This window comes from Conger conger, chromosome 17 (assembly GCF_963514075.1).
Source record: "Conger conger chromosome 17, fConCon1.1, whole genome shotgun sequence".
Lineage (NCBI taxonomy): Eukaryota > Metazoa > Chordata > Actinopteri > Anguilliformes > Congridae > Conger > Conger conger.
This window is the reverse complement of record NC_083776.1, coordinates 15,473,345-15,495,635: the sequence shown is the minus strand read 5'-3', so window position 1 is coordinate 15,495,635 and position 22,291 is coordinate 15,473,345. Positions and strand designations below refer to the sequence as shown.

Genomic DNA, 22,291 nt, shown 5'->3' with positions numbered 1-22,291 from the left:
CCACAGCAACACCGCGCAGTTACAAAATATGCACATCAACATTTATCTCTCTTTGCCTTGTCCAAAATGACGTTACATACCCTGTGCAAATATGAAAGTTTTCTACGGTCCCAGCCCTGTCCAGGATATGTCGATCCGCTAAACATCAACACAATAACACAACTCTCCCTAACATATGCTGATATGAAAGAAATTGTGCTACTCACCACACCAAGGACCGCAAAACCAGATGGAAGAAAAACCACACACCCGCGGTAGCGGGTATCATGCCGGGATGCAACAACATCACCAGAAGGAACAAACTCACCTTCAAGCAGCACCTCTCCCCATCCCTCCCTACCTCCCTGTGAACCTTAATTGTTGTCTCTGTGACTTGCTTTCTGTATCGGTATTTTTAGTTGGCTAGGTAAGCAGTGTTTGGATAGTTAACTTTGGTCACTTTTGCCACACACATGAATGAAATTTGATCACGTCGGCAGACGAATCTTATATGAATGAAAATTTGTATCACGTCGGCAGATGAATCGTATATGAATGAAAATTTGATCACGTCGGGGTCACCAACTGTAAAATCCCTTTGGATTTTGGATCCCTTTTGGTTAGCGTGGGGTTTTACACTACAAAGTCCTCAACAGTCAGAGAGGACTTAGCAGGGATGTAGAGAAGCTCAGTCTTGGCAAGGTTAAGCTTCAGGTGGTGGGAAGTCATCCACGCAGAGATATCAGCCAAGCAGGCAGAGATCTGTGTGGTGACCTGGGTGTTGGGGGGGGGGGGGGGAGGAAAGAAAGAGTTGGGTTTCATTGGCATAAGAATGGTAAGAAAAGCCATGGGAAGAGATAACAGAACCAAGAGACATGGGGTATAGAGAGAAGAGCGGCCTGTAGCGTAGTGGTTAAGGTAAATGACTGGGACACACAAGGTTGGTGGTTCTAATCCCGGTGTAGCCACAATAAGATCTGCACAGCCGTCGGGCCCTTGAGCAAGGCCCTTAACCCTGCATTGCTCCAGGGGAGTATTGTCTCCTGCTTAATCTAATCAACTGTACGTCGCTCTGGATAAGAGCGTCTGCCAAATGCCAATAATGTAATGTAATGTGAAGAGGAGAGGACCAAGAACTGAGCTCTGTGGGACTCCAGTTTGTAGGGGGTGAGGGTCAGAGACTGAGCCCCTCCAAGTCACCTGGTAGAAACGACCAGAGGAGTAGGAGGAAAACCATGCCAGTGCAGATCCTGTGACACCCATCCCAGTCAGCGATGAGAGCAGAATCTCATGGTTGACTGTATCAAAGGCGGCCAACAGGTCGAGAAATATGAGGACAGAGGAGAGGGATTTGGCTTTAACAGAGTGGAGTGCCTCAGTGACCGCGAGCAGGGCAGTCTCAGTGGAGTGGCCACTCTTGAAGCCAGACTGGTTGGGATCGTGGAGATTGTTCTGGAGAAGATAAATGGACAGTTGGGAGCAGACCGCCCGTTCCAGAGCTTTAGCAATAAAGGGAAGAAGAGAGACAGGCAGGTAGTTGTTCAGAGCAGAGGGGTCAAGAGTAGATCTTTTGAGCAGGGGAGTGACTCTGGCCCTCTTCAGGGAATAGCATTTTTAAGACAGTCGTGAATGAAGCATAAAACATAGCAATTATGCATTGAAAAATAAAAGCAGGGTATGATTTGGTAGCTCTTAATAGTGTCACAGTAAGTATATTTCTGAGTGTGGGTCAAGAGCTTATAGCACAGAGCAGCAGTGTGTGCTAGTTGTCAAGAAATGCAATGCTTATTTGCATATGGAAATAATATATATGGAAATAATATATTATTTCCATACCTCTGTTGGGCCTGTAAGGCGGAAAAATCTGGCATTGTCACTCTAGGCTGGCTTGCTCTGGTACGGTGGCAATATGTGGCTGTAAAGTAATTTAACCCCAGGAGCATGCACCATTAGCCCCCATTGTCTCCACACCCATACGGGCAGGAGCCTGTGGGGGAAAAACTCAAGCATTGTTCCGAAAACAGCTGTCTTCCTGAACCCCCGTAAATCCCCCTCCTATCAGGGTGCTGTCTGTTCTGGCTCCAAGGTGGTGGAACGAACTCCCCTTTGAGGTCAGAACTGTAGAATCTCTCCCCCCCTTCAAACGCAAGCTGAAGACACACCTCTTCAAGCAGCACCTCTCCCCATCCCTCCCTACCTCCCTGTGAACCTTAATTGTTGTCTCTGTGACTTGCTTTGTGTATCGGTATTTTTTAGTTGGCTAGGTAAGCAGTGTTTTTTGATAGTTAACTTTGGTCACTTTTGCTCTTTGTTTCTTGTTTTAAAAAAAAGTAAAAAAAATAAAAAATAATAAATTGGCCCTCGTCCTTATCTTTGTTGTACAGGTAGCAGTTCAAATTGTACTTCCCTCTAGGGTCTTTCAGCGAACTTATCCCTGGTTATGGATATTGTGGCGCCCCGTGGGGAGAGAGAGGCAGAGAGAGCAAGAGTAGTTCCTCAAACTGGTATTTTTAATGAGGTTCTGGGGTGCCTTCAGGGCACTTTTACAACGTCCCAAAAATAAACTTTCTTTCTCAGAAAAAACGAAAAAAAAGTCACCGGCCAAAAAATTAGGTTTCCCGGTCCGTCGGTGGTTCTGGGTGGTCCGTGCCGGCCGCGCCTTTTGGTAGGGCCTCCGAAGACCCGCTTCCACCGTGGTGTCGTTATTTGCTTTCCCGTGGCTGTTTCCCCCTCACTGGGCTTCGCCTCCGTCTCCCTCCGTACTCAGCCCCGCTCTGTGGTTGCGCCTCGTCTTTTGTACGGCTCCTCTCTCTCTCGGAGTCGGTCCGGCTGCGCCTGTCCAATGAGAAGGGTTAATTGTCTCTTCCTCACATTCCCCACGCGTCTTTCCCCGTGTCGCTGGCCATGGTTCTGACTCTCCTCGCCGGCTCTCTCTCCGGTGCGGCTCTGTTAGATACGACCTGGGGAAATACACGTGGTTAATAACTTTTCCTAGCACTTGCCCCCGGCGCACGGGCCGTTCCACTCCAGTGGTGTACCGATTTCCGATCGGGCCACCACAATATGCACTTTGTTGTACGTCGTTCTGGATAAGAGCGTCTGCCAAATGCCAATAATGTAATGTAATGTAAAAGGGTGCGGCATCCTTTACGGCACGAGAAGGTTTCAGAAAGCACGGCCTGTTGGGCCCAGCCATTATTCTCTTGGACCCCCCTTCCTTACTCCCTCCCTCTCACATCTCCCCCATTCCTCAGTTTCCCAGTCAAGTCCAACCAGTCAAGTCAGTTTAGATAATATTCATGTTTGGTATTATTCTGATTGTTTCAGTGCGACTGGTGCAAGGGTTTCATTTCTGCAACAGCAAACCTTGGACATCATAACCAACCAGGAACCAAGGAGAAAGTGTGTGGAGCTCTGCGCCAGTGAATGTGCCTCAACCCCCCTGATCAGATCTCGTTCCCTGGGAGGCCTGGCTCCAAATTCCAAATGGTTATAAATGCCAGATGGTTCATTGGTTCATTGCGGACCCATTTTTAGAGTCAACATCGAAGGCCTGATTTTGGATTTAAGGAACCAAACCAACAATCGGGGAGGATGCCATCAGACTTCTATGTACAGGGTGTCTGTAGTCAGACTCCCGTATGTAGCTTTTATTACCAGGTATGACTTTTAAGACTCCGTAATTTGGTTTCCTTTCTAATGCTTTTATATTTTATTTAGTACTAGTGTGTAATTACGTATGTAACCTGCCTGGTAAAATAAATTGTTAAAACTTAATCTGTGTGGTTTAAAGACAATCACGTGATTACAAATAACCTTTCAGTGATAATCCTTAACTCACAACCCCTGGTTTACAATCCACTGGTGTGTGGTTGCCGACCCATACTGTCATGCATTATTTTCATAGGACCCGTAAATTCTGGGTCTTGCCTCTTTGAACTCTTCAAGCTCACGGTTATTACCTTACCCCACTACTAGTCTGTACCTTATTATTCATAATATTCCCTTTAAATTATTTTAAGGCGCACGTTTTATTTTGAAAACCTTTTTTTTTTTTTTTTTACTTCATTACCAGTCATTATTTTAAGGTTAATTATTAAATGTAATGTAATGTAAAAAAAAAAAAAAAGGTGCACCAGAGTCGAATTCAAAATCCGTAAAAGACAATTTGTCTCCAATGTCGACACTTTCACACATGCCCGCACACACACACAGACCCGCTACACAACGCCTCTATCACACTGGCCTGTTTTCAACTTGCACTCTCATGGACACAACACAGAAGAAATATATTATTTAAAAGTCAAATATATTACCCTGCTTTTATTTTTCTATGCATAATTGTTATGTTTTATGCTTCATTCATGACTGTCTTAAAAATGCTATTCCCTGAAGAGGGCCAGCATCACTCCCCTGCTCAAAAAACCTACTCTTGACCCCTCTGCTCTGAACAACTACTGGCCTGTCTCTCTTCTTCCCTTTATTGCTAAAACTCTGGAACTGGCGGTCTGCTCCCAACTGTCCGTTTATTTTCTCCAGAACAATCTCACCAATCCCAACCAGTCTGGCTTCAAGAGTGGCCACTCCACTGAGACTGCCCTGCTCTCCACTCTGTTAAAGCCAAATCCCTCTCCTCTTTCCTCATCTTCCTCGACCTGTCGGCCGCCTTTGATACAGTCAACCATGAGATTCTGCTCTCATCACTGACTGGGATGGGTGTCACAGGATCTGCACTGGCATGGTTTTCCAGGTGACTTGGAGGGACTCAGTCTCTGACCCTCTCCCCCTACAAACTGGAGTCCCGCAGAGCTCAGTTCTTGGTCCTCTCCTCTTCTCTCTATACACCATGTCTTTTGGTTCTGTCATCTCTTCCCATGGCTTTTCTTACCATTCTTACGCCGATGAAACCCAACTCTTTCTTTCCTTCCCCCCCAATACCCAGGTCACCACACAGATCTCTGCCTGATTGGCTGATATCTCTGCATGGATGACTTCCCACCACCTGAAGCTCAACCTTGCCAAGACTGAGCTTCTCTACATCCCTGCTAAGTCCTCTCCGACAATCGAGCTCTCACTGACTGTTGAGGACTTTGTAGTGTAAAACCCCACGCTAACCCAATGACGGAATTTAGCGAGGGCCGAAGGGGTTCTACAGTTGGTGACTCCGACGTGATCAAATTTTCATTCATAAACGATTCGTCTGCCGACGTGATTCAAATTTTCATTAATAACGATTTGTCTGCCGACGTGATCAAAAATCTAATTGTATGTTTGTGCGGTTTCTCCCACTAACATAAAATGTATATATTCAAATATTTTCTAGACCTTAGATAAACAAATTAATGCCATGAGATGAACCCTTTAAAGTTTTCACTGAGTTGCAGTGACCTGTGGTATCTGTACCTATACGGTCAGATGTTTACGACAGGAGAGGTTTATAGCCCAGTAGAACTGAATTGGCTTATATTTTGGAAGGCGTCCCAAATGAAAAATGCTTAAGCAAATTTAAGAGTAAAGGAGAAGAAGCAATTCCTCCTCTTATTTACATCTCTGGGCATAAAACCTAACAAGGGGGGTCATTTTCTGGCAACAAGGGGGGTCATTTTCCGTGCCGTAAAGTATGACGCACCCTGATAGGAGGGGGATTTACGGGGGAACAATGCATGAGTTTTTCGCCCACAGGCTCCTGCCCGTATGGGTGCGGAGACGATGGGGGCTAATGGTGTATGCTCCTGGGGTTAAATTACTTTACAGCCACATATTGCCGCCGTACCAGAGGAAGCCAGCAAGCTGACCAGCGCACTGAGTGACAATGCCAGATTTTTATCATTTCCGCCTTACAGGCCCAACAGAGGTATGGAAATATATTATTATATTATATTATTTCCATATATATTATTTCCATATGCAAATAAGCATCGCATTTCTTGACAACTAGCACACACTGCTACTCTGTGCTATAAGCTCTTGACCCACACTCAAAAATATACTGACTGTGACACTATTAAGAGCTACCAAAAAATACCCTGCTTTTATTTTTCAATGCATAATTGTTATGTTTTATGCTTCATTCACGACTGTCTTAAAAATGATAAAGGTCATTTGATAAAGGTCCTCTGGCAGAAATGTTAGCTGAAGGTTGTGGCTCAAGGGCCTGTAAAACCCCACCCTAACCCAACGACGGAATTTAGCGAGGGCTGAAGGTATCAGCATGCTTGTCCTTCTGGTGTTGCTGAAAGAATATTAGTAGGGTTAAATATTAGTGGCCCCTATGCAGAGAGTCTAGATCAGCCAATAAATAAACCACGATACAAAGACAGTAGTACCACTCTGCCTTCCGCTCTTTACTGGTCCGGGCTATTCCCTGAAGAGAGCCAGAGTCACTCCCCTGCTCAAAAAACCCCTCTGCTCTGAACAACTACCGGCCTGTCTCTCTTCTTCCCTTTATTGCTAAAACTCTGGAACGGGCGGTCGGCTCCCAACTGTCCATTTATCTTTCCCAGAACAATCTCCACGATCCCAACCAGTCTGGCTTCAAGAGTGGCCACTCCACTGAGACTGCCCTGCTCGCGGTCACTGAGGCACTCCACTCTGTTAAAGCTAAATCCCTCTCCTCTGTCCTCATCTTCCTCGACCTGTCGGCCGCCTTTGATACAGTCAACCATGAGATTCTGCTCTCATCGCTGACTGAGATGGGTGTAAATGTAAATGTAAAATGTAAAATAACTGCTGTTCAGAGCAGAAACATGCGTGTCATTTGAAATGCTGGCTTTGGGAGGATTTTTGAGCCGGATATTATTTTATTATTATTGTTTATCAATATTATTTTGTAAATGCTCACTTGTTTTGTGTGTTTTGCCCTCAGAAAACATACATTCAAATTCCATGTTATGTATTAAGGCTTCAATATGATATTCATATGATTATTCACACTTTGCTGTGGTAAAGCAGATGCAGGTTTATCAGTAAGTACAATCGGGAATGGATGGAGCTTTAGGTTCTCCAATACCTCTTTGACCAAACTGAAACTTGAATAGATAATCCAACCATTGAGGCTATTGTAAAATTTTGATTTTCTTGGACATTTCTTGACATTCCCTTGTGACCTATCAAGTGAAGATCCACTTGTGGTCTGTTTTCATTCTCATATGAGTCTGTGTTTGGCTAAAATGTTGGGTTACCTGGGTAGAGTTCATGATGCTGTTGATTTTGACAAGGGTCCCAAGAACCTCATTTATCTGAACCCCAAGGGAATGATGGTTGTTTGGGAAACTGAAATGTTTGGTTAAGTGAAACATGAATGAATGTAGATTTAAGACTGTTCCTAAATCAATCCTAGTCATTTATTTTAACTTTGCCACAAAGAATCATACTTTGCATTCCGTAAGTATTTGGACATTGACACATTATTTCGTTTTTGTTCTGTACTCCAGCAAACAAACAGTTGAAATAAAATTATCAGTATGTGGTTAATGTGCAGACATTAATTTCAGGGTTTTTATATCCATAGTATTGAACAGTGTAGGAATTGTTATACACAGAAGAAATATATTATCTCCATATATATTATTTCCGTATGCAAATAAGACGGTCCTACGCAGGGGCATCACAGGAGCGAGATCCTCCCGCCCTGCTAGGAGTTAACCACTGGAAAGCTTGAGTTGACGCAGCATCTTTCGACAGTTACTCACCAGTCGACCAATAGGAAGACGGATTACACAGTGTTTAAAAATCCGGTGGGAAGACTATAAATTTGTTCTACAAAACCCAAGCATTGGATTCGGCTGTCACGGACAAAGTCGTGTTACTGTATGTGAATTTGTTAGTTACCTTCTGCATTCCTTGGCAATCGACAATCAAGATGCAAGACAGCAAGGTAAAACTGCACTTTTTTCTCAAATGAGCAGACATTTAATACACAAGAGAGGAGAGTGATTGTTTGTTTATTGTGTTTGAAATGGTTCAAATGTACAGTAATGTGCAGTGATGATTATACACCACCACGTTTGTCTAAAATGGATCCTAATATATTACTTCTTTAAAATGTTTTGGTGAAAATGTATTGAACAATACTATTGTAGGCAATGAGAACAAAAAAATTCATTCCCACAATTACATTGGGGGCGACATTGGCTCAAGTGGTAAGAGCAGTCGTCTGGCAGTCGTTGGGTTGCCGGTTCGATTCCCACCTTGGGCGTGTCGAAGTGTCCTTGAGCAAGACACCTAACCACCAAATGCTCCTGACGAACTGGTTGGTGCCTTGCATGGCAGCCAATTGCTGTTGGTGCATAACTGGGTGAATGAGAAAGCTTCAATTGTACAGCGCTTTGGATAAAGGCGCTATATAAATGCCAACCATTTACCATTTACATTGGGGTAAAAGCACAGCTAATAAACAGAAACTCTTTTTTAGAAAAATTTATTTTTATTAATTGACTTTTGCTTAGCATGAATGCATGTTTGAAGGCTCATTCCATGATTGTTGATGCTAAACAACTTGTTTAAACTGGCTTGAAGCAACATTATTCTGCAATCTTACTTCTGATGGTCAGCTGTTCCAGTATTTAAGGTAACACAAACTTTGAGCAGTGTTACAGTGTTAAACACGATGGCACGACGGAAGGAGCTCTTGTAGCCACATTGTAGCCTTACATGATGCCGGTTGGTCACTTGATGAAAATAATTCTTGGCCCGCTCAAAGTCCAGACCTTAATCCGATTGAGCAAATCTGGGATTTGCTGGATACCAAGATAAATGCATCTGTTGTAACGTTGAAAGAATCTCTTTGGAATGAGCTTCAAACGATATGGAATGGTTTAACAAGTGAAGAAATATAAAAAATATGTGAACGATTAAATGCAAAGCAAGGGTAAATGCAAGGGTTTTGGCCACACTAGATATTGACTTTTTTCTCCTAAAGAGAATTTTTTGTTTTCACAATATATTGGTATCTGTTTACTTAATTTGATCTACATGAACCAATATTACATGAAATAAATACTTGAATAGTACTTGGTTTATGATTTATGTTCATCATCTTTAAGTGTATAATCATCACTGCACACTACTGTATTCATGACCTTCTACAGCACTACGTGTGTGTTACCCTTTCTCTATATTTGCTGTATGTACAGTGTTGTGCAAAAGTCTTATGTCTGTAAAGTGGAGATGCTTTCAGAATAATGAAATTAAAAGTTTCTAAATATTGAAAAATGTATTTTAAAGAGTAGTAAACAGTTAAACTAAATCAATATTTATTTTGACCACCATTAACCTTTAAAACCGCATCAAATCTCTGAGGTAAAAATGGGCTGGTAGGTTGTTTTGAGCAACCTCCATAACATTTAATCTTTTGGATAATTAATGTTTGTCTCAAATTTGTTATTTTCTACTGACAAACTAATGTCGAAAACAAGAAAATAAATAAGACTTTTTTTTTGTAATCTAGGGTTTTGCACACTACTGTATTTCATGCCAATAAAGCAAACTTAATTTGAACTCAATATGGATTGGTCTTCAGCATTTTCCTTTGCTTTGGTTCCAATGCTTAGGTGTTCAATGACCCTATCCACGGCTCTATTGAATTGCACACTTTGCTGGTGAGCATTATTGACACACCTCAGTTCCAGCGTCTGCGCCACATCAAGCAGCTGGGAGCCACAGACTTTGTTTTCCCGGGAGCCTGCCACACCCGCTTTGAACACTCTATTGGGTATGTCATGTTCCCTTTAAAAGGGCTCAAGTGCCATTTAGGTCTTGCATGGCAAAGGTTTTTATTACCTTAACCAATTTTAACATTTTATTATTTCGGAAATGTTCAATTAATAGCATTTTTACGACAGTCGTGAATGAAGCATGAAACATAACAATTATGCATTGAAAATTAAAAGCAGGGTATGATTTGGCAGCTCTTAAAAGTGTCACAGTAAGTATATTTTTGAGTGTGAGCTTATAGCACAGAGTAGCAGTGCGTGCTAGTTGTCAAGAAGGTGAGTTTGTAACCAAATGATTTGATTCCCAGGGTGGGCCTCTAAAATCCTATCATTGAAAATTGGCATCTAGCTGTATAAATTGGGTGGATCCACTGGGTGGATACAATTTGCCTCTGGGTATCCACTTACCAAATAATGTCCTGTAAACAATGTAAAAGAATGTGGTCTTTCTGGCAGGGTGTGCTACCTGGCAGGAGAACTGATGAATGCCCTGAAACAGCGCCAGCCTGAGCTGAATATTACTGAGAACGACATAATGTGTGTCCAGATAGCAGGACTGTGCCATGACCTTGGTATGTTTCACAGCCCCTCCGTCAATACTTCTTCCTCTTACCCTAAACAGTTGGTATTGTCAGGGACCAGAACAGTAACCCAATAGTGAAAACACAGGAGTAAGCTTTCAAGTCTTAATTTTCTTTGCAGCAGAGTAAACAGGCAAAGGTCGATAGCCAGCAAAAGGTAGCAACAGAGAACAGGTAGTTTGTAAACGAGAGTCCATGCAATGGGTTGGTACACCAGCAAACCGATATATCAGGGATAATCCAATACGAAGTCAAAGTCACAGGCAAAGGGTTGATAACACACCGGCAGTCCAAACAAAAACAGAATCCCGAAACAAAAACCGAGAAGCCAAACAGGGCCGAAAAACCTCAGAAGGATAAATCTAGAGCTGAAGGTCTAAGACAAAACAGGCCGTAATGGCAATCAATCAGAAATAAGAGAGTATGGTCAGGACACAAAACAATCTGGCAACAATCTGGGAGTTTAATACATGGACATAACAAGCATGATAACGAGGAACAGGTGAGTGGAATGATAGGAGACAGAAAGGAAGTACACATAAGGACTGGAAAAGCGGAGACACAAAATAAAACACAGATGAAATAAATGAATGAATGGAACAACCAGGAAACAGACTATGGTAAATACAGAGGGAATGAATACACGGAAAAGCTAACAACTTAGACAAAAACTGACAATGAAAAACATAGAACCTGACAGGTATTGGCTTTAGCCATAAGTAAATATAATGCAAGTCAGTTGCCCTCACCAGTACAGGGAATGTACTACAATACAATTCTGTTATTGTCCCAATTTGCAGAAAGGTTTAAAAGAACACAGAACACACAAGTTAAAAGAACACTTAAAATGACAGCCGTAAGGGAGTCAACAATACATACACTCACCAAGCACTTTATTAGGAACATTGTTACTTTATTACACCTACATACTCATGCGATTATCTGATCAGCCAATTGTATGGCAGCAATGCAATGCATATTATCATGTAGATATGGATCATGAGCTTCAGGTAATGTTCACATCAACCATCAGAATGGTAAAAAATGTGATCTAAATGACTTTGACTGTGGAATTGTTGGTGGCAGTCAGGGTGGTTTGAGTATCTCAGAAACTGCTGATCTCCTTGGATTTTCACACACACTAGTCTCTAGAGTTTGCAAAGAATGGTGCAAAAAAATTATAATCCAGTGAGCAGCAGTTCTGCAGACATAAATGCCTTGTTAATGAGAGGATTGCCAGACTGGTCAAAGCTGACAGGAAGGTGACAGTAATGCAAATAACCACACATTATAACAGTGGTATGCAGAAGAGCATCTCTGAACACACAGCACTAAGTGAATAGGCTACAGCAGGAGAAGTCTAAAAAATAAGTCTAATAAATACTGTATAAAGTGCTCGGTGAGTGTAGACCTATAGCCATGAAGTGAATAAACTAAATATGTATCAGTTCTCAAAGTTAATATTAAGTTTATATAATATGTAGGGTGCATTATCAGGTTTAAATAAATCAAAAGTATGATTACTTGTGCTTGTTCGGCAGATTAATGGTTCTCTTGTACTTGAGCTTGGGTACCCTGAATCCACGCCAAGTTGGAAGGACCTCAAACTTACTGTTCACCACATTCTCAATTTTCATCTCCTGCAGCCCAACCATAGTTTTCATTCCATTCCAAGCCAATCTCAAATTTGATCCAAGCCTACCCTCAATTTTTTCCTTATACATTTATGATTTCTCTTTCGGCAGCCTCATCATTGGGATGCTCTTTGGTCAATAAACCCTCCAGTGACTTATTAACCTAAGGCTTATTGTTGGGATAAATCTTCACTAGTTTTGAAGAAATCACAGCATTCTCACAAACAAACGACCCTGTTGGTGCTGGGTGCGGTCATCTGTCCAGACGTCCTCAAATCTGTGTCCGTGTCTGAGCCATAACATGCATCTTCTGTCAGGTTGAAACGGAACACTAATTCGCCTACACTGTCTGTTGATTTGCATCTCTTTCCTTATTGAAGTTGGAGGATAATGTAGTCACGTTATTGGTTGATTTTGTTGCTTTGCTATCTTTAACCCCTTCCCCGGCGGAGACGAGTATATACGTTTTTACCGAATGTGTTTTTTTCAGTCACGGACGAGTCTAAACACTTTTATTTTCAAAATAAAATTTCAACCACAAAAATGGGAAAAAAATGAAATACAAGTTATTTTTCATAATCAGCATAAAAAATACTATATTAAATATAATAAAATGAAAATCATCTGAAAATGACAGGTTTTTTCCAAAATAATTGGCGGGGAAAGGGGTTAAAAGTTGAAAAAAGTCTGCTATAAGGAGGGTCATCTTCCCTATTGTAATATATTTTATTATTCTTTGGTTTTTATTTTTCCCCAATTGTTATAGTATATATTTTTATAGTGACAGTTCTTATCCCCTCTTTCATCCCTCTTGCTGTGGTCAGGACATGGCCCTTTTTCCCACATGTTTGATGGAATGTTCATCCCAAGAGCACTCCCGGGTTTGGGATGGAAGGTATTTTTCAACTTCTTCTCTTTTGTGTCCTGTTCTTTTGTTGCCCGTATTTTTGCTTTTACATTACTCTATAAACCACACAATGCGTATCGGTTCATGCTGGTGCTTATGCTTATGCTTATCGTTAATGCTGTCTGTCTGTCTGTCTGTCTGTGCGTGCTCTAGCATGAGACTGCATCTGTGCAAATGTTAGATCACCTGATCAAGGTAAACGGTCTGCAGCCAGTGATGACGCGTCATGGGCTGAACCTGCCTGAGGATTTGGTGTTTATTAAGGAACAGATCGCCGGACCCCTGAAGAACCCTTTTCCTCCCGACCAGGTGCGTCTCTACGATAACCCGGGGTGGCCTGTAGCGTAGTGGTTAAGGTAAATGACTTGGATAGGCAAGGTTGGTGGTTCTAATCCCAGTCTAGCCACCATAAGATCCACACAGCCAGTGGACCCTTGATCAAGGCCCTTGACCCTGCATTGCTCCAGGGGAGGATTGTCTCCTGCTTCGTCTAATCAACTGTACGTCGCTCTGGATAAGAGCACCTGCCAAATGCCGAAAATGTAATGTAACCCAAACACACAGGCCTGCTCTCTATTCTTACATATCTCTTCTCTAGGGGCTTTTTGTGTGCTAGGTTCCAAATATTGTTCTTACTTTCTCATCTCTGCAGTGGCCATATCAAGGAAGACAGAAAGAAAAATCTTTCTTGTATGAGATTGTGGCGAACAAAAGAAATGGAATTGATGTGGACAAGTTCGATTATCTTGCTAGGTGAGTGATGGATGGAAGTGCACTTTATGGAAATTCTGGGGCTGATATCAATATCTTCTCATACGCAAGGCTGATTTCCTGCAACAAAGTTCCCACCTTCTGCACTACAAGAAAGATATAGTGGTGCTCGAAAAGGTTCAAAGAAGGGCAACCAGATTGACTTAAATAAAGATTGACATCAGAAAGATTCAAGATGCTTAATCTCTTTAAGATTGGTAAAAGGAGGCTTAGGGGTGTAATAAGGAACCATTACTCAGACTTATAAGGAAAGCTAGATCATGAGACTTAGGGGTGATTTGATTGAGGCTTTTACATTTCTTAAAGGGATTAACTAAGTGAAGTACAGGCAATTATTCAGGAGTTTGGTTAGCAGAATGAGGGGGCATAATTGGAAATTAGAAAATAATTTGAAAAAAAAAAAAAATTCACACAGAGAGTGTGTGGAATAGCTTGCCACGACATAGTGTAGTGGAGCCAGAAACACAGGGTTTTGAAGGCCAGGATTTATAAATAGATACTATTTCGTGGTACTATTTACTGGCAGTCTGGAGTTGCTTGTGAAATTACAATGATTGGACTACTCATATCATCATACTCCATCATACACAGTCCCCCCATTTTAAAAGATCAAAAGTAATTGGACAGTTGGCTTCTCCGCTTTTTCTGATTACTTGTGTGTTCAATCACTTCCTTAGTGCAGTTATAAGAAATCGGCCAGTATCTAGTCCTGATTCTAGGATTGCCATTGGAATGACCATGAGGACCAGAGTTAATGAGCCAGCACGCGTGGCAGCCATGCATGCAAAAATGGTAACACCGCCATCACCATGTTTCACAGATGAAGGGGTTTGCTTTGGATCGTGGGCAGATGGTGGCCACTTTTGTCCTACTCCCTTTTTGCCATCACACTGTTACAAGTCAATCTTGATCTTACCTTTCCAAAATACCTTTTTCCAGAACTCTGCAGCCTCCTTTAGGTTCTTATTAGGAATCTGTAATCTGGCCATCTTGTTTTTGCTGCTTACTAATGGTTTGCATCTTGCAGTGTGGCCTATTTCTGTATGTGATATCTTCTGCAGACAATAGTCAAATCCACACCTGCTTGACGAAGAGTGTTTCTGACCTGCTAGACAGGTGTTTGTGGTTTTTCTTTATTTGGTCATCAACCTCTTTCTTTTTTGGCAGCTCCTTTTACTGAGCTCACCAGTTCTTAATTATGTTCCAAGTAGTTTATTTTGGTAAGCCTAATATATCTCTGATGGACTTTTCCTATTTCTCATAATTGTAAACTGTCACTGACAACTCTGCTCCTCATGTTGACAAATTCCAATGACAGACTCCAATCTGACAGGCAATCCAAAGCCTACAATCAAGACTTGATACTGAAATCTTTCTTATACCTGCACTAAGGAAACAATTGAATACACCTATCACATCAGAACAGCCGAGAAGCCAACTATCCAATTACTTTTGGTCATGTAAAATGGGGGGACAATGTATAAAAAAGGATGCAATTCCTATATGGATCAACTGATGATGCACATACAGTACCTTCCAATTGAAGGTGACAGTCTGCATTTTAATCTCTTTTTATTAATTGTTTCATTTTAAATCCAATGTGCTGCAGAGCCAAAAGAAAATCAATTGTGCCATTGTCCAAATACTTACAGACCTCACTCTACATAGTTTATACTTGGTAGGACTCTGAGAAATAACAAAAAAGGACTTGCTGTGTTTTAACAAAAATATAGCTTAAACCTAAATGAGAATTAAGCTATTATCAGTTCATAACTATTTGACGATGATGTTATTGTTCATCCCCAATTTAGATTATTTTTTATTAACATGGAACTAAAGGGAAATGGCGGTTTTTTCACATGTGGTTTTTTCAACAATGGTGCTTTACAGGCGGCTTCTTGCTGATAGCTTAGCTTCGATCATACGTCTTCTGACTAACAGCACTTACAGGTAATTGTAGATCATCTTTGATCTTTCTGGAATTGATGAATGGCTGAATCTTCACCATTCTGACTACTCTTCGATCCGTAGTTAGTTGCTCGTTTTCTTCCGCGTGTTTCGGGTTTTTGTTGCCATTTTAAAGCATTTGAGATCATTTTAGCTGAGCATCCTATAATTTGCTGCACTTCTTTTTCGTTTTCCCCTCTCCAACCAACTTTTTAATGAAATGACGTTGGTCCTCCAAACAATGTTTGGAAAGGCCCATTTAACATACCAATTCAGAAGAAAATATATTTTATAACAATGTGCGAAACATTTGCTTCTTCTTCCTTAATAAAGGACAATTAATGACATGATTATGAATGAGAATGAATTCATTCTCTAATTAAACTCCACACTGCTATTATTTTGAACACGCCCCTTTCAATGAATGAGTCAATTACTCAGAACAAGCAGCGTGCATGTCATGACAGTTGGGTCTGTTTGCCAGTTACTGATTAATTTTATTACATTTTTTTTACCAATATCCAATTTCCATAATCTTTACAAACTTCTCTTTTTGTCATTAGAGACTCCTACTACCTGGGCATCCCAAATAGCTTTGACTACCGACGCTTCCTGAAGTTTTCACGTGTGTGTGAGGTGGACGGATTGACGCACATCTGCTCTAGAGAAAAGGTACTGGTGCCACCTTGCAGAGATCAGGACCCCACACACCACATTGTGAAATGGGATCTATTGTATCTGGAATAAATGTGTAAGCCTTGCACGAACCCAACGACAGAATGTAGCGAGGGTGTATCTGTGTGCTTGTCCTTCTGATCTGAATGAGGTTAGTAGGGTTAAATGTTAATGGTTAATGACTAGATCAGCCAATAAATAAACCAAGTTACCAAGACAGTAGTACCACTCTGCCTTCCGTTTTCTACTGGTCCGGGCATCTCCACAATAGGGCCAATAAATCTACCTTTGTATTTATTATCTGACTCAATTTTAATAATAATTTAGATTAGTTATCTAGCTTTGGTAGATTTCTTATTTATAATTTAGACTTGATGGCTAAAGGAATCCTGTCCTGTAACGTACTCCCTGAACAGTCCTCTGTTGGTCCCGCCACATGTCACATCGGGCGTTATGTGCATGTGTCACAAGCTGGCTAGATATCTCCAGTCATTACAGAGGTCGCAGGAATAATTGCTTTTGGGTGTAGGCGATGGCGGCTCAGGGACCCAAGAAGACCAACATTAGCTATGACTGTTCTGGACATGAATGAACTGACAAGCAGAGGCGATTGATTTACTGTCGGAGGTCTACGGGTGTTACATTAGACCAACTCTCGGGAGTAACCAACCATTCCCTGTGTAACAGTGAGTGTCAGTAAGTGAAAGCACACAGATCAAGTTTTAACAATGTATTTTACCAGGCAGGTTACTTACTTAATCACATTCAATTCCAAATTAAATATAAATAAAAGTATTACAAGAGAAACCAAATAGCAGAGTCTTAAAAGTCATACCTGACAAAGGCTATAAGCATTATGTGGGTCTGGCTATAGACACCACAACAAAAATCTACATGCATTATGTGCATGGGAGTGTGACTACATTCTCCAGTATATAAAAACTACACTAAATAAAAGCACAAACCAGGCCTTTGATTTTTGATAGGATTTGATCAGAGGGGTCGAGGTAAATGGCTTTCACTGAGACAGATACTCACCATTGCCATCAGAAGATGAAGACCTAGTTTAGGTATCTTTGTATTTTAGAATCAAACAAGTCTCATGCATTGCACATGGATTATACTTGCACCAATCTTCCCTTTTGCTGATATTATTTATTATTTTGATATTATTAGGACTTTTGATTTGCCATTATGATGCGTATGTTAATTGTATGGTTTTGTGAGAAACTTGCCAATTTCTGTTGGTTCCAGGAAATGGAAAATTTGTACGATATGTTTCACACACGGTATAGCCTTTATCGGCGGGCCTACCAGCACAAAGTGGGAAACATCATCGCAACAATGTGAGTACCTTCACACCTTTCCAAAAAGACCCCAGCTCATACTGGGGAACCATGTCCAATATTGCTTTGCCATAATGATATGAATGTAAACAGTGATGGCTTCTCTTGTCTACAGGATAACAGAGGCTTTTGTGATGGCTGACAACCACATTCAGATCATAGGCTCCAATGGCCAGACTTTCACCATCTCCACTGCCATTGACGATATGGAGGCTTATACCAAACTCACCGGTTAGGCACTTTACATACCTGTTATATAGTGATGGAAGACTCTCATATTGCTGAGATTTAACAGAAGAGCAGCAAATTAAGTGCCTGTTAAAACACAATGATAGCTAATTTACTAAAGAGTAGGTGCTATCTGCATCGGCTATGTAAAACCCCACGCTAACCCAACGACGGAATTTAGCAAGGGCTGAAGGTATCAGCGTGCTCGTCCTTCTGGTGTTGCTGAAAGAATACTAATAGGGTTAAAAATGAGTGGCCCCAAAGCGGAGATTCTAGATCAGCCAATAAATAAACCACGATACAAAGGCAGTAGTACCACTCTGCCTTCCGCTATTTACTGGTCCGGGCTGACCAAGAATCTCCACAATAGGGCCAATATATTCACCTTCGTTTATCTGACTCCATTTTAGAATAATAATTCCCGTGCACGGTGTGGAGATAGTGGGGGTTAATGGTGCATGCTCCTGGGTTAAACTACTTTACAGCCACATATTCCACAATACCAGAGGAAGCCAGCAAGCTGACCAGCGCCCTGAGTGATAATGCCAGATGTTAATCATTTCCGCCTTACAGCTATATACAGCCCAAGTTGTTGAAAGTTGTGTAGCTTTTGAGAACATTTAGGCTTAAGAATTAAGACTACACCTGATAATAATAATAATAAGAACCCCCCCCAATCCCTTTTCAGACCACATCTTCCAGCAGATCCTGTACTCCTCGTCTCCAGAGCTGGCTGAGGCTCGGGCCATCCTGCAAAACATCATTCACCGCAAGCTCTACAAATATTTGGGCCAGGTCTGGCCCAAGGATCCTCTGCCAAACACATTGGTGAGACTAGATGAACCAGTCTGTAGATGCTGTAAAAAGGGGGAGAGAGTGAAAGAAGGAGATGGTGGGAATGACAGGGACCCTTGACGGAGCACATGAGTCCAGCATTTCTAACACAATCAGTGCCTTTATACCACTGTCTACTTTGTGTCACTGTTCTGTAGTAAGTTTTTCATCACTCTGACTCGGGTGGTCCATTTTTCTTCAGGAAGAGTGCACCAGGATAGCAGCCAGGATTGCTCAATCCTTGCCTGACGGCAGAGCAGGTGTAATACTTCAGGCTGAAGATTTTGAAGTCACTGTGAGTTAAATGTCTACAATAATACCTCTTTGCAACTGTTTTCTGATTGAAACCTTATGTACACCATGCAGGTCAGTTATAATTATTATAAGAATTCAATTTCCAAATACTTTGTCATATCAGTGACATTAACTTGGATCCTAATTGTGTGACATTGGAATAAACAACTATTCATGATGCCATACACACGTAATGACCACTGTATACAACCTACAAATGTTCATGAAACAAAACAGCCATCCCCTGCCTTATGAAAAGTGACATCATCATGGCACTATTGTATTTAACAATGCAAATACCTGGCAACCATTTACTTTTACATTTCTGCTTGGCCTGCGTTTAACCATGTTTTGAAATGTTCATGTTCATTGTCAGCCTTGACTGTGGTTACCAGTCAAGATGCGAAAATGGTATGCTAAGTTTATCAAGATATGTTTATCAAGTATTGTGAAGCACACATTTCATCTCTGTTGGATTAGAGTTGGCTTTGAGCATACTTGGTCATATGGCAAGTTGAGAAACAATGTTTACATTGAGAATTGATTTCATGGCATACTACAGATTACAGATTACAGATTACAGATACTCTGTGCTGTGAAGGGTAGGTTGTCTGCATGAACACATTGTAAAACTGGACTGTTATCCAAATCCAGCCCTGGTTTTCTTTTCTCATGGTTAATTAGTGCTACTGATTGGCCAGACTGTCTTCACACATGACTCCCAGGTAAAGGGAGGGTGGAAAACCAGGAATTGGTAATACAAAACTGTCTGATGCTGCATCAGTAATGATATCACAGCATTGACTCAAATATCCAACACCAAATTTTCTGGAGATGGTGTTCACATTATATCCTAAGTTTGGTGACAATTTAATTTTTTTGGCAAATTAAATCTCAAAATTATAATCACTCATAACTCTGTTACCTTTCATTTTGGGGACAACATAAATGATAGAGCTGGTGACAACCTAAAATACATTGATCAAATAACTATCTCTCTACGTCCTACAGTAATGGAAGTAGAGCTCGTCAAATTCTCTGCCCTAGAGACAGAGAAGTGCAGAGACCAGGACCCCGCACACAACATTGTGAAATGAGGTCTATTGTAACTGGAATAAATGTGTAATTTTGGTTCCAGGGCTTTCTTATAATGCCAAATCAGTATGATAAATATCATTAAAATCTGTGACGAAGTGGTCCAAATGTGTGTATGTGTGTGTGTAATCGCTTTGTCATTAAACTGCCAAATTGTGGAGTGAGAGCAGATTTTCAGTTCAGCGCATGTCTGTCGCATCTTGCCAATTATGTTTATTTTGTGCTATAGTATCCCATATCTTTTTAATGTTCACCTACCAGCCATATTTCTTTGTTTTATAATTGGGTGAATTCTCAATCTCTGTTTTCATCCGAGTGATTTTTAGAAAAAAATTCTTTGAATAATCATGGAAACTTGAAAGTGTTTACATTTTACTGTGGAAAAAACCTAAAGGTGCTGAAGAAGTTAATATGAAGAGGTGAAGAAATGGCTAAACTAAAGAATGATCAAAGAATATGCCCACACATGATGTCAATGTGAATGGGAGGCATGACAAGTGTGTTCTATAATTTTTTTACTTCGAAGCACAATTCAAATTCTTAAGTCCTATAATTTTTTGTTTTTTTATATATATTGTTGGACACTGTTCTTGGCAGTGTTATTTTTACAGAGACTGAAAATATTCAGAGTCAATTCCTCATCCGTCCTCTGGTTTTCTTTTTTGAGAATGTTGTTTGTTCACAATGCAGCTAGAGCCAGCCTTGGCAGAATAGTCTCCATTTCATGCTAATAACACTATTTTCAATCCGGAGGTCAGAGACACCTAGTGGCGTCACAAAGGAATGTGTAGCTGCAAATGAGAGTCTGTGGTCTGTGGACAGGGTCTGTAGTGTAGTGGTCAAGGTAGATTACTGGGACCCGCAAGGTCAGTGGTTCGATCTCCGGTGTAGCCACAATTAGAACTGCACAGCCGTTGGGCCCTTGAGCAAGGCCCTTAACCCTGCATTGCTCCAGTGGAGGATTGTCTAATCAACTGTATGTCGCTCTGGATAAGAGTGTCTGCCAAATGCCATTAATGTAATGTAAAAATGACTTGTGTGAAACTCAGACCAGTCTTAGTACCTTTGGCATGCTTTCTGCTTGTGCTCTTTTGTTCCCTTTTTACTCCTGCAGATTATTAACATGGATTATGGGATGAATAGGGAGAACCCGATCAATTACGTGTATTTCTACCCCAAGAATGACCCCACAAATCCCAGAATAATCAGCGAAGACGAGGTAGGAGGTTATTTGGGCTTCTGTATAATTACGGTTTTAGAATCAAAATGAAAAACTTTGGATAGACAGGAAGTACAGGATGAATCCTATTTTCCTTGAATCATGTCCGTCCATCATTTGTGCATTTCCTGATGCCTGGCAGTGGACCGTCTTGCCCACAGGTGTCCCTGCTCCTTCCGAGGAGGTTTGCTGAACAACTGGTCCGGGTCTACTGCAGGAGGACTGACGAACAGAGCTTTGAGGCAGCCATGATCTACTTTGAGGAGTGGCGTATATGTCTCGGCCTTTGAGCAAAGGTTAAGCATCTATCCTCTAGCACAGCCCTTTTCCCCACCAGTATGGTGCCTTATCCACAGATTATCATTTGAAAATAACATAATAAATATAATTATCTTATGTATTCCTTTTGGGGGAATTAAGTGCTTTTAGTTGCTTAACTAGTGCTAGTTTCAGATTGGTCGGCTGTACATCATGACCAATGACAGAGTAGACCGGGCTTCTTAATTCCCTTGAAGATATGACATCACTCTGATGAATAGCCTGTTTGCATGACACAGCACTCACATTGGTGATTTATTGAATGGGAGCCTTGCCTGTTGTTTGACTTGTAGTATCTGTGTCCAAATCCATGAATGCATCTTTGTAAACTCTTTGAAGACCAATGCATTTTTGAAGCAGCCTTAATTGGGCAACATAAATTGTATTGGTAGACCCTTGACAAGTCTGTCCTGGAAAAATTCTAGTATGAGGGATGTGAATCATATAACAGTCATTTAGTTTAATGCAGTAGAATAATTGCATCCCTCACTGACATTTTGTCACTCGTTTAGGATGTAGATGTGCCTGGCCTGAAGCTGATGGAGTGCTGAGATGATGATGAAGATGAAGGTGGTCATCTGAGGGGGCATCTTATTTACATATATATTTGTGTTTTTTGGGGAATAGTGCCTTGACTGCAAAAGTAAAACTCTTCTATATAGCAGGTGGTGGTGTTCAGATGGGAGATGGCTGTTCATAAACTAAAGGGAAGATTATAAAGAAAATGTACTAAGCGACATATGACGCATT

General features: G+C 41.2%; 1 protein-coding gene across 1 annotated transcript; it reads left to right on the top strand.

Moving 5' to 3' along the window:
* Positions 1 to 7,840: 7,840 nt before the first annotated feature.
* LOC133116926 (deoxynucleoside triphosphate triphosphohydrolase SAMHD1-like) lies at positions 7,841 to 21,513 on the top strand. The gene is made up of 13 exons (XM_061226940.1): positions 7,841 to 7,855; positions 9,531 to 9,691; positions 10,149 to 10,264; positions 12,732 to 12,802; positions 12,968 to 13,123; positions 13,467 to 13,567; positions 16,096 to 16,204; positions 17,462 to 17,553; positions 17,669 to 17,784; positions 18,470 to 18,609; positions 18,818 to 18,910; positions 21,119 to 21,223; positions 21,385 to 21,513. Exons 1-13 carry the CDS (start codon positions 7,841 to 7,843, stop codon positions 21,511 to 21,513), a joined length of 1,404 nt encoding a protein of 467 aa, XP_061082924.1.
* Positions 21,514 to 22,291: the final 778 nt, after the last annotated feature.

Bases quoted from the DNA above. Each gene is read 5' to 3' on its own strand.
- LOC133116926 (XM_061226940.1), top strand. The intron at 10,265-12,731 runs GTATGTTTCACA...TGCTGTGGTCAG, and splicing joins AGGACTGTGCCATGACCTTG to GACATGGCCCTTTTTCCCAC. The intron at 13,124-13,466 runs GTGCGTCTCTAC...TCATCTCTGCAG, and splicing joins ACCCTTTTCCTCCCGACCAG to TGGCCATATCAAGGAAGACA.